At 48.6% G+C, this 17,716-nt stretch overlaps 1 protein-coding gene across 2 annotated transcripts in view; it reads right to left on the bottom strand.

Moving 5' to 3' along the window:
* The window catches only part of LOC120994863 (acetylserotonin O-methyltransferase-like), a 248,960-nt gene that overhangs the window by 170,775 nt on the left and 60,469 nt on the right, over nucleotides 1-17,716 (bottom strand). For both annotated transcript variants that reach the window (XM_040423729.1, XM_040423730.1), the window contains exon 3: nucleotides 5,492-5,621. In XM_040423729.1, the coding sequence (XP_040279663.1) occupies nucleotides 5,492-5,621 (130 nt within the window). The remainder of the gene's footprint in view (nucleotides 1-5,491; nucleotides 5,622-17,716) is intronic.

The following is a 17,716-nucleotide window of genomic DNA, read 5'->3' as shown; positions in this document are numbered from 1 at the left end:
CCTTAGTGCTAAAATTAGGAAGAACCCCCAAAAAATTTCATCAAAATGAACAGCTCCCACTTGGAGTAAGAACTTATTAGAACGGAGTCGAATAAGACCATGTAATTGTGGAGGTAAGTATTAATGGTGTCTAAAGAGGACACAATGGAATATTTAACCTACTGGCCAGAAAAAAGTCTAACAATGGAACGACTCGAAGAAGAGAAAAATTTGTGTGCAATTGTAACATTGGCAAAAGTATATAATTGGTGGAGGGTAGCGCAAGACCCAAGGTGATCCTCATTTTGACTTAGGGTCCGGAGCAGAGATGAGTGAACTACTTAAGATTCGGTTTGGTTCAGGTTCACAGAATTTTTTCAAAAAGTTCAGTTCAGGCCCAAATCTATTTGGACCGAACCAAAGTGGCTTTAATTGCTCTGAAAATTGGTATATAACACCCTCTAGTGTCCTAGGACACTTGTTATTTCTTTTTGTAATTTTTTTATTAATTTTGTCTTTTTCCCTCCCTTAAACTCTTGAACACAAGGACAGCAATAGTAAATCATGTCTGAGTGATACTGACATACATAGCTATGTGTAAATGCACGGCGTTAAACAACGTGTTTAAAAATACTCTGCATCATCACATGTGTTATGCTTTTTCATATTCCAAAGCTTCCAGAATTGTCACTTATCGAGGGCAGATGATGTTCAAACATACACGGTGTTATGGGATAAGACAAAAAAAAATGTGGCTTGGGGGACCAAACGTCCAATAATTATGCCTTGACAGGGTCATAATGCCTGCCCACACAAAACACACAGGTGTTGATTGTCAGAAGAAAAAGTGGCTTGTCGTGAATGAGCCTAAAAACATTCTGCTTTTTAATTGAGAGTAGCAGAAGTGCAGTGTGGATGTGGAAAGGATAGGGTAATGAGATGCACATGGCTTCAATATTAACGGCAGCAGTAGTAGTATAGCATGGAACGTACAAGGCAATAGGTTGTCTGTCTATAGGTACTAGGAGTAATAGTAGTAGTAGTGGTAGTAGTAGTGGTAGTAGTGGTGGTGGTAGATGCTTTGCGTTAATATTGTTGACAGTAGGGGATTAAACGTGGAAGGGGCACAACATCTGCTACTCGGGAGACTACATGTGACAAGCACACTAGCAGTGCATGGGTTCAAAAAAGCAGTGGCAGGCATCACGCATTGGTAGAGGGGAAAAGCCATACCCGTCAGTGTGAGAATTTTGATATGGTGATATGTAGGATGTGTGGGCAGAAGGTGAGGTGCGGCCAGGGTGACAATGTTGGCATGACGTCCCTGTGTCAACACATGGAGCATCACGTAAAGTGGCGTGGGAAAACCGTGCCACTAATTTAGTGTTCCCGCTGATGCAGCTACATCTCCAACTGTCCAACACCCCTTTTTCAGCAGTTAAGGCTCGATAATGTCAGCAGAAGGAAGCTGACGTTCCTTCCCATCAACTTCGATATAGTCTATTGCTCCTGATGCTCATCCTATTCCTCATCAGTTGTTTCAACAGCAATCAATCACCGAATCGATTGCAAAAAGACAACAGTATGCATGTACTTATCCAATGGCACAGAAGCTGAATATGCACCTGGCTAATTTGCTGCTACTATAGTCCCTCAGAGAACTGATGCCCACCCAATGTGGAGAGTTCCAAGGGCGACCTTTTCCAAAAGGGTGTACCAGCCCTGCACACATAAGTTGAGGAGAGGGTGGCACAGTCCTTGGCCCTCTCAGTGTCTGAGTTCACGCCAGTGCTAAAGTATGGAGTTGCAACTATGGTCAAGGACAATATATGTTGTTCACAACCCACTTGGTAAATGTTGTTCTGGGCCAGGCACACCAGTAACTTGGGCAGGTGATGGTAGTACCATCTCCACATTGCAATCATGGGATTTCTTTGCCAATGTCATGCCTCCTCATCCTCCACCTTGTCCTCATCCTCTCATCTAGGTACAGTTCACAGTGATCCTCCATCATATCACCTATGCAAAGCAAAGCATTGTCACGCAGTTCTGCACCTTGTCAGCCATGGTGAACTGAGCCACACCAGGGAGGAAATGCGTGGAGTCATTAATAAAGAAATCAAACATTGGCTGTCTCCTTGTTAACTGGAGATAGGAACCATGCTTACTGATAATGGGAAGAATATTTTGTATACGCTGTATCAGGGAGGGTTGACCCATGTGCCCTGCATGGCGTACGTTTTCCACTGGAATTTTGCAGTGATCACAGCACTCTATCTATTCTGACTGGTTTGGGTGCACGTCGTGGTATGTTCCTAGCTCCACCTCTTGGAACTATAATAAGTATTAAGCAATTTAGACAGCACTCCAAAATGTGCTTAGTTGATTTTTATTTGTTTAGCCGGACATGGTGGTTCATTAAACGTTTCGGGCAGAGAGAATGCCCTTCATCAGGCTAGTTGGTACACATGGGGGTGCGGACGGCCGGCCGCACCCCCATGTGTACCAACTAGCCTGATGAAAGGCATTCTCTCTGCCCGAAACGTTGTTTAATGAACCACCATGTCCGGCTAAACAAATAAAAATCAACTAAGCAAATTTTGGAGTGCTGTCTAAATTGCTTAGTAGATCTGCTTGTTCTACTAGGGCACCTCACTGTCTGTCAGCCTGGGAGCAAATCAGGGCAAGCCCTTCCCTCACTTCCTCTCAGGGTCATTTGAGCATCCTTCCTCCCTAGTACAGTCCTGATCAAAAGTTTAAGACCACTTAAAAAATAGCAAAAAATCATATTTAGCATGGCTGGATCTTAACAAGGTTCCAAGTAGAGCTTCAACATGTAACAAGAAGAAATGAGCGTGAGACAAAACATTTTTTGAGCATTCAATTTAATGAAAACAACGAATAAACTGAAACAGGCTGTTTTTCAGCTGATCAAAATTTTAGGACCCCAAGCCTTTAAAAGGCCAAATCTGTGCAAAGATGTGGATTCATTGTCATTTTCTGTCAGGTAGTCACATGTTGTGATGGCAAAGGCAAAAAAACTCTTCCTATTTGAACGTGGTCGGGATGTTGAACTGCATAAGCAGGGTCTCTCACAGCGCGCCATCGCTGCTGAGGTGGGACGCAGTAAGACAGTCATTTGGAATTTCTTAAATGATCCTGAGGGTTATGGAACAAAAAAGTCAAGTGGAAGACCCAAAAATTTTTTATCAGCACTGGACGATCCTCGACCCAAATATGGCCCTTACTGACTGCAGCCCCATAAGCATCAGACGGCATCTGAGACTGAAGGGCTTCAAAAACAAAAAACGTCTTCAAAGACCTCGTCTGAACGCCACAGAACTGCTCGTTTGGACTTTGCAAGAGAGCACCAAACATGGGACATTCAAAGGTGGAAGAAAGTTTTATTCTCTGATGAGAAAAAAATTTAACCTTGATGGTCCTGATGGTTTCCAACGTTACTGGCATGACAAGCAGATCCCACCTGAGATGTTTTCTACGCGCCACAGTGGAGGAGGCGCCATAATGGTCTGGGGTGCTTTTTCCTTCAGTGGAACAATGGAGCTTCAGGAAGTGCAGGGGCGTCAAACGGCCGCTGGCTATGTCCAGATGTTGCAGAGAGCATTCCTCATGACTGAGGGCCCTCGTCTGTGTGGTAACGACTGGGTTTTTCAACAGGACAACGCTACAGTACACAATGCCCGCAGGACAAGGGACTTCTTCCAGGAGAATAGCATCACTCTTTTGGCGCATCCTGCGTGTTCCCCTGATCTAAATCCAATTGAGAACCTTTGGGAAAGGATGGCAAGGGAAGTTTACAAAAATGGACAACAGTTCCAGACAGTAGATGGCCTTTGTGCGGCTGTCTTCACCACTTGGAGAAATGTTCCCACTCACCTCATGGAAACGCTTGCATCAAGCATGCCAAAACAAATTTTTGAAGTGATAAAAAATAACGGCGGAACTACTCATTACTGAGTTCATGTTTGGAAGTTGGATTTCTGTTTTGGGGGGGTTTAGTTTTTTTTTGGAGGTGTGGTCCTAAAATTTTGATCAGCTGAAAAACAGCCTGTTTCAGTTTATTCATTGTTTTCATTAAATTGAATGCTCAAAAAATGTTTTGTCTCACTCCCATTTCTTCTTGTTGCATGTTGAAGCTCTACTTGGAACCTTGTTAAGATCAAGCCATGCTAAATATGATTTTTTGCCATTTTTCAAGTGGTCTTAAACTTTTGATCAGGACTGTATTTTTCCCACCAACATGTGCAGTAAAATGTCGCTATGTGCCGTTTTAATGGATTTGTCCAAAATGAACCTGAAAAAGTTTGGGTTCTTCTGCTGTCCAAAATTTCATAATTAACCCAGTTGGTTATGAACTGGTTCGCTCATCTTAGCCTGGAGTTTCCCAGCTTCAATTTGAGTTTGAGGTAGTCTACATGGGAATGACTACCCAGTGGGACATCCTGCTGTAGCAGAACCCTGGATATCAATATGCTCCAAGAGATTATGTAAAGCCTGGAATACCACTCTTTGACTTAAATCAAGTCAAGACAGCAATTAAGCCAATTTGTTGCGGTCAAACAGTAATGGCATAGATGACGCTGCATCTTTGGTATCCATGGACTCCTGATTCTGTTAAGTTTTTCACCTGATGAGATGGATCCTCTTGTGTGAAAAAAAGAGATCATAAGCATCACTTATAGGTGGTACTGGTGCAGCAGAGTAGAGAGGAAGATGCAGCAGACCTGGAGAGCTGAAGAAGCGCAACTGTAGAGCTGATACAGTAGCTGAACAGAGGACTGGAAAAGCAGAGTTCATGCAGCAGGGTGCCATAGTAGATATGGGCATAGCCGATATAACAGAGGAGAATACCAGAGTTGTGGAAGTTCAGTAGATATAGCAGAGTGGATTGTGCAGAGTGCAATAACATAGTTAAGATGTTGTTCTAGTTGGAGTGCTAGACATTCTGATGGACAGGGATGACTTGGACTTCCTGAGTCAATAGGCTGTGTCCTGCTGCAAGAACCAAGCTCAAATATCCAGACAGGATTATGTCATCAGCGTGGCAATCCAACATGATGGAGAAAGAAGAGAGCCAGAGGGCAGTAGTTTGATTCCAGCAAGTGAGTAACATGACATACAATATAGGTTGTCCAGGTTCTAGATATTGATGAGGTATCCTCAGGATAAGTGATCAATATGATTATGAAGGGGGTCTGACATTGAGCAGCTGTACTGAGCAGCTGCTGACACTAGAAATAAACACAGAGGAGGGAGGACAGAGAGCAGAAGCTGAGTTGCAGGAACTTAGCATGGCCACTACACAGTGGATTAAAGTGTCCAACACAAGTATCTGCTAAGAAAAGCTGACCAGTGGGGGATGACAGATGACCTCCATGATCGGATATTGATGATCAATCCGGTCAAGCAGGTCATCAATATCTAGAACCCAGACTAACCTTTAAATATGCAATACTATCTATAATCTGTAGTATATTTGAACAGACCTTACCTTACAGCTTGTGGTAAGAAATTATAGTACTTATATAGGGTTTTAGAATAAAACATTATCATGTAATAAAGGGTCCTAGGACTGGACTTGACCAAGTACATCGAAGAAACATCAGTATTGGAATAAAAACCTTAAAAGAAAAAATAATATTAATTATCCTTGTAGTGCTGCAGCAGGGGTACTTTGAAGTCAGGATATTTGTGGACATTTGCCTATTTCCCCTATGCAAAGTTGTAAGCTTCTTACTTTATTTCACTTGAAAGGGTTAACTTGCACTGTATAATACTGTGTAACTGCATTTTATATGTTGTGATATACAGTCAGGTCCATAAATATTGGGACATCGACACAATTCTAACATTTTTGGCTCTATACACCACCACAATGAATTTGAAATTAAAACAAACAAGATGTGCTTTAACGGCAGACTGTCAGCTTTAATTTGAGGGTATTTACATCCAAATCAGGTGAACGGTGTAGGAATTACAACAGTTTGCATATGTGCCTCCCACTTGTAAAGGGACCAAAAGTAATGGGACAAGTGGCTTCTCAGCTGTTCCATGGCCGGGTGTATGTTATTCCCTCATTATCCCAATGACAATGAGCAGATAAAAGGTCCAGAGTTCATTCCAAGTGTGCTATTTGCATTTGGAATCTGTTGCTGACAATTCTCAAGATGAGATCCAAAGAGCTGTCACTATCAGTGAAGCAAGCCATCATTTGGCTGAAAAAACACAACAAACTCATCAGAGAGATAGCAAAAACATTAGGCATGGCCAAAACAACTGTTTGGAACATTCTTAAAAAGAAGGAACACACCAGTGAGCTCAGCAACACCAAAAGACCGGGAAGACCACAGAAAACAACTGTGGAGGATGACCGAAGAATTCTTTCCCTGGTGAAGAAAAGACCCTTCACGACAGTTGTCCAGATCAAGAACACTCTCCAGGAGGTAGGTGTATGTGAGACAAAGTCAACAATCAAGAGAAGACTTCACTAGAGTGACTACAGAGGGTTCACCACAAGATGTAAACCATTGGTGAGCCTCAAAAACAGGAAGGCCAGATTAGAGTTTGCCAAACGACATCTAAAAAAGCCTTCACAGTTCTGGAACAACATCCTATGGACAGATGAGACCAAGATCAACTTGTACCAGAGTGATGGGAAGAGAAGAGTAGGGAGAAGGAAAGGAACTGCTCATGATCCTAAGCATACCACCTCATTAGTGAAGCATGGTGGTGGTAGTGTCATGGCGTGGGCATGTATGGCTGCCAATGGAACTGGTTCTCTTGTATTTATTGATGATGTGACTGCTGAGAAAAGCAGCAGAATGAATTCTGAAGTGTTTCGGGCAATATTATCTGCTCTTATTTAGCCAAATGCTTCAGAACTCATTGGACGGCGCTTCACAGTGCAGATGGACAATGACCCAAAGCATACTGCAAAAGCAACCAAAGAGTTTTTTAAGGGAAAGAAGTGGAATGTTATGCAATGGCCAAGTCAATCACCTGACCTGAATCCGATTGAGCATGCATTTCACTTGCTGAAGACAAAACTGAAGGGAAAATGCCCCAAGAACAAGCAGGAACTGAAGACAGTTGCAGTAGAGGCCTGGCAGAGCATCACCAGGGATGAAACCCAGCGTCTGGTGATGTCTATGTGTTCCAGACTTCAGGCTGTAATTGACTGCAAAGGATTTGCAACCAAGTATTAAAAAGTGAAAGTTTGATTTATGATTAGTATTCTGTCCCATTACTTTTGGTTCCTTAACAAGTGGGAGGCACATATGCAAACTGTTGTCATTCCTACACCGTTCACCTGATTTGGATGTAAATGCCCTCAAATTAAAGCTGACAGTCTGCAGTTAAAGCACATCTTGTTTGTTTCATTTCAAATCCATTGTGGTGGTGTATAGAGCCAAAAATGTTAGAATTGTGTCAGTGTCCCAATATTTATGGACCTGACTGTATATCCTGTTCATTTATACTGTATTTGCGAGGCTCTGTTGAAAGGGTTAATGAATACTGAGAGACTTTTGGGACTTTGAATCAGAAGCTGGTAATTTTCCATAGCTACCATGATGTTTTGGAGGGAAAAAGCCAGACTTGGTTACCACCAAAACCAGACAGACTGACCTTTTAAATGTCTGGTTTAGCTATGTCTGAAAACCTGTTTGCTGTGTCATTGCCACTGAGTATCATTGAAGCTCTAATGTAAGTCTATGAGAGACGGAAAGTCTCACTCCAACCCTCCCACTTAAAAGGTTCTAGTTTAGTCAGAAAATGTATATAAGGAGAGCAGTCAGAGCCCCTAGGAATCTGCAGTGCTTAGAAGAGCAGTGTGTTCTCACTGCTTAGAAGAGGAGACTCTACTAGTCTGCATGAGTGACAAGAAGAAGACACAGATATGGGGAAGCTAAGCCACAAACCATGGGTCATCAGCCCTGTAACCAAGGAGCCACCTGGACTCCAGACTGTGGGCCTCCCGTATTTGGCCAGGGTGCTGAATTCCTCCAGTAAAGAACCACACTGGTTTATGGCAGACCCTGACTCTCTGGACTTATTTCCCATTGGGTGCACCACGCCTCAACCTTCCGGAGGGCAGCAACACGTGGTGACACCTCGACGGTGCCTGGGGGACAATACGTAGATTTGGAGCCACCCCAAACCCAGCCACTGCATCCTTATCACACACCTGCATGTAAACATTGCATGTGTCATGTAAATACCAATTGTATAAATATTGCAGCCATGATCGTATTATATGAAAAAATAAGTATTATAATGTATAACCTGAAGTACAGTACACAATAACCAAGATTTACTATGAATCATACATAATAGACACATAGACAGAGTTTTAAAGGGACTCTGTCACCACTTTCTAACCCCCCCTTTTAAAAGTATTGTTCTCTCCATGGCGCCCTTGTGATTATAAAGGTGTTGTTATAACATAAATTCGCCGTCTCGTTTTGATAAAAATACCTTTTATCTAACCTGTCAATCTTGTGGATAAGGTGCCCAGGGCGTTTCTGAAGGTCTGAAGCTGCCGCCCGCCGCCGCCGTTGGTGCCCAGCTCCTCCCCTGATCCTTTCAGCGCCGCCTGAATGTAAAGAAATCCGCCTCCGGCTCTCGCTCAGTGCCCCCTCCTCCTTTTCAAAGATCCCGCGCGTGCGCACAGGCCTGTGCCTGATGCGCCCGTGCGGACATTTAGAATCAGCCTCATTGAGCGAAGTGCGCATGCGCGCACTTCGCTCAACCTCCTCATAAGACGAGCACTGCAGCCAGCCACTCAGAGCCTGCGGCTCCATACAGCGCTTGGCAGGCTCTGAGTGGCTGGCTGCAGTGCTCGTCTTAGTGGAAGGCTGAAAAGTCAGCCTGAATTTGTGGGAGGGGCATATTACCTTTTTAAGCTCCAGCCCCCAGCTCCTCAGGGCGCTTCTGTTCACAGCTGGTTAGGGAGTCGCTTGCTCTGGTACTGCATCCGTGCACGTTGTGAGTTGCTTTCATCTACTTCGTTTCATTTTCATACATTGCCGTTCACGTCTTCAGGAGAGGTAAATTCTGTGCCATACTTCCGGCTCCCTGAGTCGGCGTGCGTTCCAGCGTGGAACGCATGCCTATACACATTCCTGCCCCAAGTTGTTTCTTGTCTTGTCTGTCTCCTTTCTTTTCCCCATCCAACTCCCTCCCGAGGCAGCAGGGGGGGGCAGGGTTCGGCCCGCGGGTCCCCCCCCTCCACACGGCCTCCCCCGTCCCGTCTTTACTTAGGGCTCCGCTGCAGCCCGGCGTGCATTCCAGCGTGGAGCGCACGCCGGAAATCCGCCACCAGGCATGAGCTCCAGGTCGCGTGGTCGGCGTGCGTTCCAGCTTGGAGCGCACGCCGGAATCCCTCCGCCGGGCCTGGGCCTGGTCACGTGTTCGGCGTGCGTTCCAGAGTGGAGCGCACGCCGGAATCTTCATTTAGGCCCGGCAGATCCATGCGACGTGGCGGCTCCAGTGCGGTGGCTCCAGCCTGGGTTAATCCTGTACCCACGGGGCCCTCCCCCTCTCGAAACACACCTTGATTCTGGCCCCACAACCAGGTCTCCCGCCCTACGTACTACTTAGGACGAGTGGTCCCCGTCCCCCAGTCTGCTGGTCCGCATGGTCACCCCCCCTGCCATTCCATTTCGAACCAGGCAAGCCTGGCACCCCTGTCAAAACAGGCTATACGTAGTAGGGGTATCTAGCCCCTGGGCAACAACGGCCCACGTCCACAAACAGCCGCAAAAAAAAAAAAAAAAACCCTCGGTAGGTCCCAACCACAAGCCATCTCATACGCACTCCCGCCGTGCCACGCAGCGTTAGGCGAGAGGAAGACAAAGTTATCCTCATTTCCTCTTAAGGGTCCATTCACATGTGCGTAAGTGTTTTGCGGATCCGCAAAACACGGACACCTGCAATGTGCGATCCGCAATTTGCGGATCCGCACATCACAAACACTATAATAGAAAATGCCTTTTCTGGTCTGCAATCGCGGACAAGAATAGGACATGTTCTATTTTTCCAGGAACGAAATTGCGGATCCCGAAAAAATGGATCCCGAAAAAATGGATCCCAAAAAAATGGATGCGGATCCCGAAAAAATGGATGCGGATCCAGGAAATGTGGATTTGCATCCGTTCCAGCCCCATTGAAAGTGAATGGGTCCGCAAATTGCGGAACGAATGCGGACCCAAATTTCGGACATGTGAATGATAGCCTTAGGGAGAGGGCCCCGGGGGCCCTGCTGGGCTGGAAGGGTCGCTTGTTTCAGCACGGTGTTTAAAGAAACCGGGGTCTCACCACGAGTAGGCCAGGTCATCATTGCACGCCATACCCATTCAGCGGTCACTAAACGCTCACTGCAGTCATCTATTCTATGGTGGCGACAGTGCCATGTGTTATATGTATGTACTTCACGTTATATGCTGCTGTCTTGCAACAAGGGGAGATCTGGGGGTCTCGCCAGATGTAGATTAGGGCTTAACCTCATTAACGTTATATGGTTAGTCACACTGCTCAGGGAAATTGTCTCACATGGTTGGTTAGATACTACAGATTAGCCGACGGGACCAAACCCGTTAGGTTTGGTTGACGCAGACAATACCACTCAGGGCTTAGATATAGCTTCTCAGCACAGGTTTACTCTGTTTAGCTTGCATACACGGACGCAGCAGATCGTTAGAAAGTCCAATTGCCATGAGCTCGACCCACCGAGTTGGAAACTCGCAGCTTTGGACCTAACTCCATACGCGGTCATTGCTCACTGATCATTTGCCTGCCGTTACTTGTACCGATTTGTAGGGGCGGCAGGACCGTGCGGTATGTGTATGTGCTTTTATTCATGTGCCGCTGTTTTCCGCTGGATCGCCCAGGCTCATACCTGGGCCTGTCTCCTGGTTCACCCAGGCTCATACCTGCCTCTGTCTCCTGGTTCGCCCAGGCTCATACCTGCCTCTGTCTCCTGGTTCGCCCAGGCTCATACCTGCCTCTGTCTCCTGGTTCGCCCAGGCTCATACCTGCCTCTGTCTCCTGGTTCGCCCAGGCTCATACCTGCCTCTGTCTCCTGGTTCGCCCAGGCTCATACCTGCCTCTGTCTCCTGGTTCGCCCAGGCTCATACCTGCCTCTGTCTCCTGGTTCGCCCAGGCTCATACCTGCCTCTGTCTCCTGGTTCGCCCAGGCTCATACCTGCCTCTGTCTCCTGGTTCGCCCAGGCTCATACCTGCCTCTGTCTCCTGGTTCGCCCAGGCTCATACCTGCCTCTGTCTCCTGGTTCGCCCAGGCTCATACCTGCCTCTGTCTCTGGTTCGCCCAGGCTCATACCTGCCGCTGTCTCCTGGTTCGCCCAGGCTCATACCTGCCGCTGTCTCCTGGTTCGCCCAGGCTCATACCTGCCGCTGTCTCCTGGTTCGCCCAGGCTCATACCTGCCTCTGTCTCCTGGTTCGCCCAGGCTCATACCTGCCTCTGTCTCCTGGTTCGCCCAGGCTCATACCTGCCTCTGTCTCCTGGTTCGCCCAGGCTCATACCTGCCTCTGTCTCCTGGTTCGCCCAGGCTCATACCTGCCTCTGTCGCCTGGTTCGCCCAGGCTCATACCTGCCTCTGTCTCCTGGTTCGCCCAGGTTCATACCTGCCTCTGTCGCCTGGTTCGCCCAGGCTCATACCTGCCTCTGTCTCCTGGTTCGCCCAGGCTCATACCTGCCTCTGTCTTCTGGTTCGCCCAGGCTAATACCTGCCGCTGTCTCCTGGTTCGCCCAGGCTCATACCTGCCGCTGTCTCCTGGTTCGCCCAGGCTCATACCTGCCGCTGTCTCCTGGTTCGCCCAGGCTCATACCTGCCTCTGTCTCCTGGTTCGCCCAGGCTCATACCTGCCTCTGTCTCCTGGTTCGCCCAGGCTCATACCTGCCTCTGTCTCCTGGTTCGCCCAGGCTCATACCTGCCTCTGTCTCCTGGTTCGCCCAGGCTCATACCTGCCTCTGTCTCCTGGTTCGCCCAGGCTCATACCTGCCTCTGTCTCCTGGTTCGCCCAGGCTCATACCTGCCTCTGTATCCTGGTTCGCCCAGGCTCATACCTGCCTCTGTCTCCTGGTTCGCCCAGGCTCATACCTGCCTCTGTCTCCTGGTTCGCCCAGGCTCATACCTGCCGCTGTCTCCTGGTTCGCCCAGGCTCATACCTGCCTCTGTCTCCTGGTTCGCCCAGGCTCATACCTGCCTCTGTCTCCTGGTTCGCCCAGGCTCATACCTGCCTCTGTCTCCTGGTTCGCCCAGGCTCATACCTACTCTGTCTCTGGTTCGCCCAGGCTAATACCTGCCGCTGTCTCCTGGTTCGCCCAGGCTCATACCTGCCTCTGTCTCCTGGTTCGCCCAGGCTCATACCTGCTTCTGCCTCCTGGATCGCCCAGGCACGCACCTACCTCTGCCTCCTGGATCGCCCAGGCACGCACCTACCTCTGCCTCCTGGATCGCCCAGGCACGCACCTACCTCTGCCTCCTGGATCGCCCAGGCACGCACCTACCTCTGCCTCCTGGATCGCCCAGGCACGCACCTACCTCTGCCTCCTGGATCGCCCAGGCACGCACCTACCTCTGCCTCCTGGATCGCCCAGGCACGCACCTACCTCTGCCTCCTGGATCGCCCAGGCACGCACCTACCTCTGCCTCCTGGATCGCCCAGGCACGCACCTACCTCTGCCTCCTGGATCGCCCAGGCACGCACCTTCTTCTGCCTCCTGGATCGCCCAGGCACGCACCTTCTTCTGTCTCCTGGTTCACCCAGGCTCACACCTACTTCTGTCTCCTGGATCGCCCAGGCACGCACCTTCTTCTGTCTCCTGGTTTCACCCAGGCTCACACCTACTTCTGTCTCCTGGATCACCCAGGCTCACACCTACTTCTGTCTCCTGGATCACCCAGGCTCACACCTACTTCTGTCTCCTGGATCACCCAGGCTCACACCTACTTCTGTCTCCTGGATCGCCCAGGCTCATACCCACCTCTATCTCCTGGTTCACCCAGTCCCGTCACCCTCCTCAGTTATGTTCTCTTTTTCCTTCCGAACCTTATGATTTGCCCTCTCAGGAACGTGTCCTGATCGTTCATTTATGCGACATTTGGATCAAGGTCAGGTGACCCAACACATCGATACAGGTAGTAACCTCTAAGCCAGGTACGTTGCCCGGACCGACTCAAGCCTTCTCGTAAGCACCAGTCGTACTACGTTCCGATCTCATATTCCTCCTTGCTCACGCCAGGAACCTGGTTCAGCACTCCCTCTCCCCCAATACTATCAGGAACTACCAAGCCGGTGTCAGGGTTTACGAAGGTTCGCCAGGTCCCATCCGCAGGTGGCTTGGACGATGTCTCCTACACCCTGGCGGTTATAGCCCACTGTCACCGCAATCTCAGGCTGTCATTCAACTCCATCAAGCTGTACCTAGCGGGGAGACAGCACTGCGCAATGCTTCATAACCCGAATGGAGGTTCCATTTTTTCAGCGCAGGCGGTAAAAGCTGCCCTTAGGGGGATCCAGAAGTGCGGGGACGTCCCTCCCGCCCGTAGGCAGCCTGTCTCCGGCGAGATGTTTAGGCGACTCTCGTCCGCGCTGGATGGATTTCCTTTTTGGCCACTCTCCTAGTTTGATTATTAAGGCAGCCATGTATCTCGGGTTTTACGGGTTCCTCAGGCCAGGTGAGTTCACCAGCACCTCCCCTAAACGTTAGGGGTCGCAGGTGCGACAGTTGTCCTGGGCCCATGTCCATTTCGTCCTCTGGCTCCCTTCCACGAAGGCCAATCAGCATGGACCTCCCTCGGAGGCCAGGTTTTAAAACCTCCAACGATTGGTGGCCAGTCATGGTCCCCCGTCAATTGCTGGCCCTGTTGCAAGATGCCTTCCCAGAGGCCCCGCTGCTTCCTTGGCGTGGGGGGGCCCCTGTCGTCAATCCAGTTTGTGTCCCACATCAGAACGCTGGCCTCAGGTCTCGGTTATAACCCGCTGGCCATCACAGGACACTCGCTCCGAACCAGAGCCGCGTCCTCAGCATCAAAAACGGGGGCCGGCGCACGTGATTAAATGCATGGGTAGGTGGCGCTCTTCTTGCTTCACGAGATACACCCCGAACCCGCATTTTGAGATTTCCCAGGCATTTTGTAATCTTGCTCTCTGGGTGGTGTTAAAGGCTTTTGGTCACTACCCTGCTCTCCTCGTTTATTTTTGCCCACTACTAGGCTTACCCTCGCTCCTGGCTTCCGGCACAACACAGCCAGCTAGGTCAGGGGAAGCGCTTCACCCTCTCATCACAGTTAAGCCTCTCCCATAAGTGGAAGGCTGAAAAGTCAGCCTGAATTTGTGGGAGGGGCATATTACCTTTTTAAGCTCCAGCCCCCAGCTCCTCAGGGCGCTTCTGTTCACACCCACCCACCCCCCCTGTTCTCAAACACTCCCTTTTAGGGTATGCCCACTACTAGGCTTACCCTCGCTCCTGGCTTCCGGCACAACACAGCCAGCTAGGTCAGGGGAAGCGCTTCACCCTCTCATCACAGTTAAGCCTCTCCCATAATGAGGAGGTTGAGCGAAGTGCGCACATGCGCACTTCGCTCAATGAGGCTGATTCTAAATGTCCGCACGGGCGCATCAGGCACAGGCCTGTGCGCACGCGCGGGATCTTTGAAAAGGAGGAGGGGGCACTGAGCGAGAGCCGGAGGCGGATTACTTTACATTCAGGCGGCGCTGAAAGGATCAGGGGAGGAGCTGGGCACCAACGGCGGTGGTGGCGGGCGGCAGCTTCAGACCTTCAGAAACGCCCTGGGCACCTTATCCACAAGATTGACAGGTTAGATAAAAGGTATTTTTATCAAAACGAGACGGCGAATTTATGTTATAACAACACCTTTGTAATCACAAGGGCGCCATGGAGAGAACAATACTTTTAAAAGGGGGGGTTAGAAAGTGGTGACAGAGTCCCTTTAAATCCCTTCCCGACTGTAAAAAATGTGGTAAAATAAAAAAAATTGGATATCCTTTGTAAATTTAGTGTATGTGTTATTTTGAGTAAAGAATACTAGGAAGACTCATTTACCAGGATTCAACAAAATTTGTATAAAAATGAATAATGTGATCTATTTTTAGTCTTCATAAAAGTTGATTGGTTACAAGACTAATTTAGATAAAATCTTGCAGTCTATTGTCCATATGGGAGTATGTATGTCCCTAAAATATCATTTCTGAAGGGTAGAACTTCCTTCTCAGGCTTTATATGTGTCTTCCATCTTCTTCCTTAAGCTTCAACCCCCAATAGAGTGAGAGTAAGAAGACTCCCCCTCCCCGTATCTCTGTCAGTCATATACTGTATACCATAGATATAGGCATGTCTTACATATGTATGTGATTTTACATTGTCATACGTATATGGAAACTTCATATATACAGCGGGGAATAGTGATGGCCTTGCGGTTCACCCGGTGGACAGTTCGCGGCGAACTCTAAGCGTTCGCGATCTGCCGAACACGCGGAGATGTTTTCGCGCGGCCATATTCTTTTGCATTGCGCAGAACTTTGTTCCATGACACATCCATCAGGTGGGACAGGACAGCCAAATAAGATGTTTGAGCACATGGACACACCCCCACCCTATAACAGAACCCGATCTGGCTGCTATTTTCCATTCTGTATTTTGTCAGTGTAGGGAGAGGTTGCTTTGTGGAGCAGGGACAGGCTGTTAGGGACACCAAACGCTAGCTAATAGTGCCACAAAAGTCCTTTTAAGGACTGGCATAGGTGTGCTATCGATAGGTGTGATATACTTATAATATACTTTATAACATAGAAAGTATATTATAGTGCATTTGTACTGTGCAGCAGTTCTGTGCGGTTCTGCGGCGATACCACAGCTATATAGAGGGACAAACGCTATTGGAACAACTAATTGCAACAGGTGTGATATACCAGTTGCCCCCCCAAAAACATTATTGAGGCAGGGGTGTGATATACTTATAATATACTTTCTATATAGTGCATTTGAACTGAGCAGCAGTTGCGTGCGGTTTGGCTGCGATACCGCAGCTATATAGAGGGACAAAAGCTATTGGAACAATTAATTGCAACGGGTCTGATATTCTAGTTGCCCCCAAAAAAACTGATTGAGGCAAGGGTGTGATATACCTATAATATACTTTCTATATAGTGCATTTGAACTTTGCAGCAGTTGTGTGCAGTTCTGCTGCAATACCGCAGCTATATAGAGGGACAAATGCTATTAGAACAACTAATTGCAACGGGTGTGATATACTAGTTGCCCCCCCAAAAAACTGATTGAGGAGTGTGTTATACCTGCTTCCACAAAAGACTGATAAAGGGGTTAGATATACCTGCTTCCACTAAATATTGATTGAGGCCTGCAATATACCTGCTTCCACAAATACTGCTCTTCTCTAGGGACTTAGGCACAGGGTCATTTTGAAAATGACAGGCAGAGCAAGAGGCAGGCCGTTCGGAAAGGGTGGTAGGGGTCGGGCAGGTGCACCAGGCCGGAGCCTATGTGGGAAGTTGAAGAAGGCGGGTGCGATTACTTCAAAGGATGCACCAGAGTTGGTTGAGTGGCTCACTCACCCTTCCTCTTCTGCACCCTCCTCATCCTCTGTATTTGCACCCTCCTCACTATTAGCTATGTGCACCCCCAAATCCCACACCACCATATCCCCTCCACATGAGTCAGAGGAAATATTTTCCCATCCATTCCCAGACCTTACCGATGCGGAGCCATTCTTGACATCGGATGAGGAAGAGGAGGCAGCAACGGCCGCCACCCAGCGGTCTGACGACAGTAACCAGATCAGCCCAAGGATGAAGGTCCCCACTGTTGCTGCCTACTCCGAGATCTCAAATTTCAGTGGTGGTAAAGGTGACGATGATGACGAGTCGATGGACATCACATGGGTGCCCACAAGAGAGGAAAAGGAGGGGAGTTCAGAGGGAAAGACGAAGCAGCAGAGAGGGAGGAGAAGCAGGCAGAGCTCGCAGGGCACAGGAGGCAAAAAGCAGACTGCAAATTTATCTAGAGCTAGCCATCCACCATGCACGGTCACTTCTGACGTTCTTAGGATGCTGGCACATGGCTCAGCAGTGAGGGCTTTTTTTTACGTGTCAGCTGCTGACAATAGTGTTGCCATCTGCAGCCTGTGCTGTCAACGCATAAGTCGCGGTAAGCCCAATACTCACTTAGGGACGACCGCCTTAAGAAGGCACATGGCCTCCCATCACTGAGCACAGTGGGAGAAACGCAGTCAGAACCCACAAAGCCACACTCCCGGCGCTCCACGTCCTGCCTCTTCTACTTCTCCTTCTCCCATTTGTCATCCACTCCACTTTCCACCATGTCATCGTCACGTTCATCTGGCATAAGGCAAGCTTCCATCGCCTAAATGTTCGAGCGCAAATAGATGATGACACCAGATAACCCTCTTGCCCAACGGCTGACTGCTGCCTTGTCGGAACTGCTAGCCCGCCAACCACTGCCATATAAACTGGTGGACTCGAGGCATTTAGAAAATTTGTGGCCATTGACACACCGCAATGGGAGGTCCCCGAAAGGAAATATTTCTCCCAGAAGGGCATCCCAGAGCAATATGGCCACGTTCAGCGGCAAGTGAATATATCTCTGGCACACAGTGTCGGTGCCAAGATACATCTGACCACAGACATGTGGTC

This window comes from Bufo bufo, chromosome 3 (assembly GCF_905171765.1).
Source record: "Bufo bufo chromosome 3, aBufBuf1.1, whole genome shotgun sequence".
Taxonomy (NCBI): domain Eukaryota; kingdom Metazoa; phylum Chordata; class Amphibia; order Anura; family Bufonidae; genus Bufo; species Bufo bufo.
Note: the sequence above shows the minus strand (reverse complement) of the source record. Positions and strands in the feature narration are given on the sequence as shown.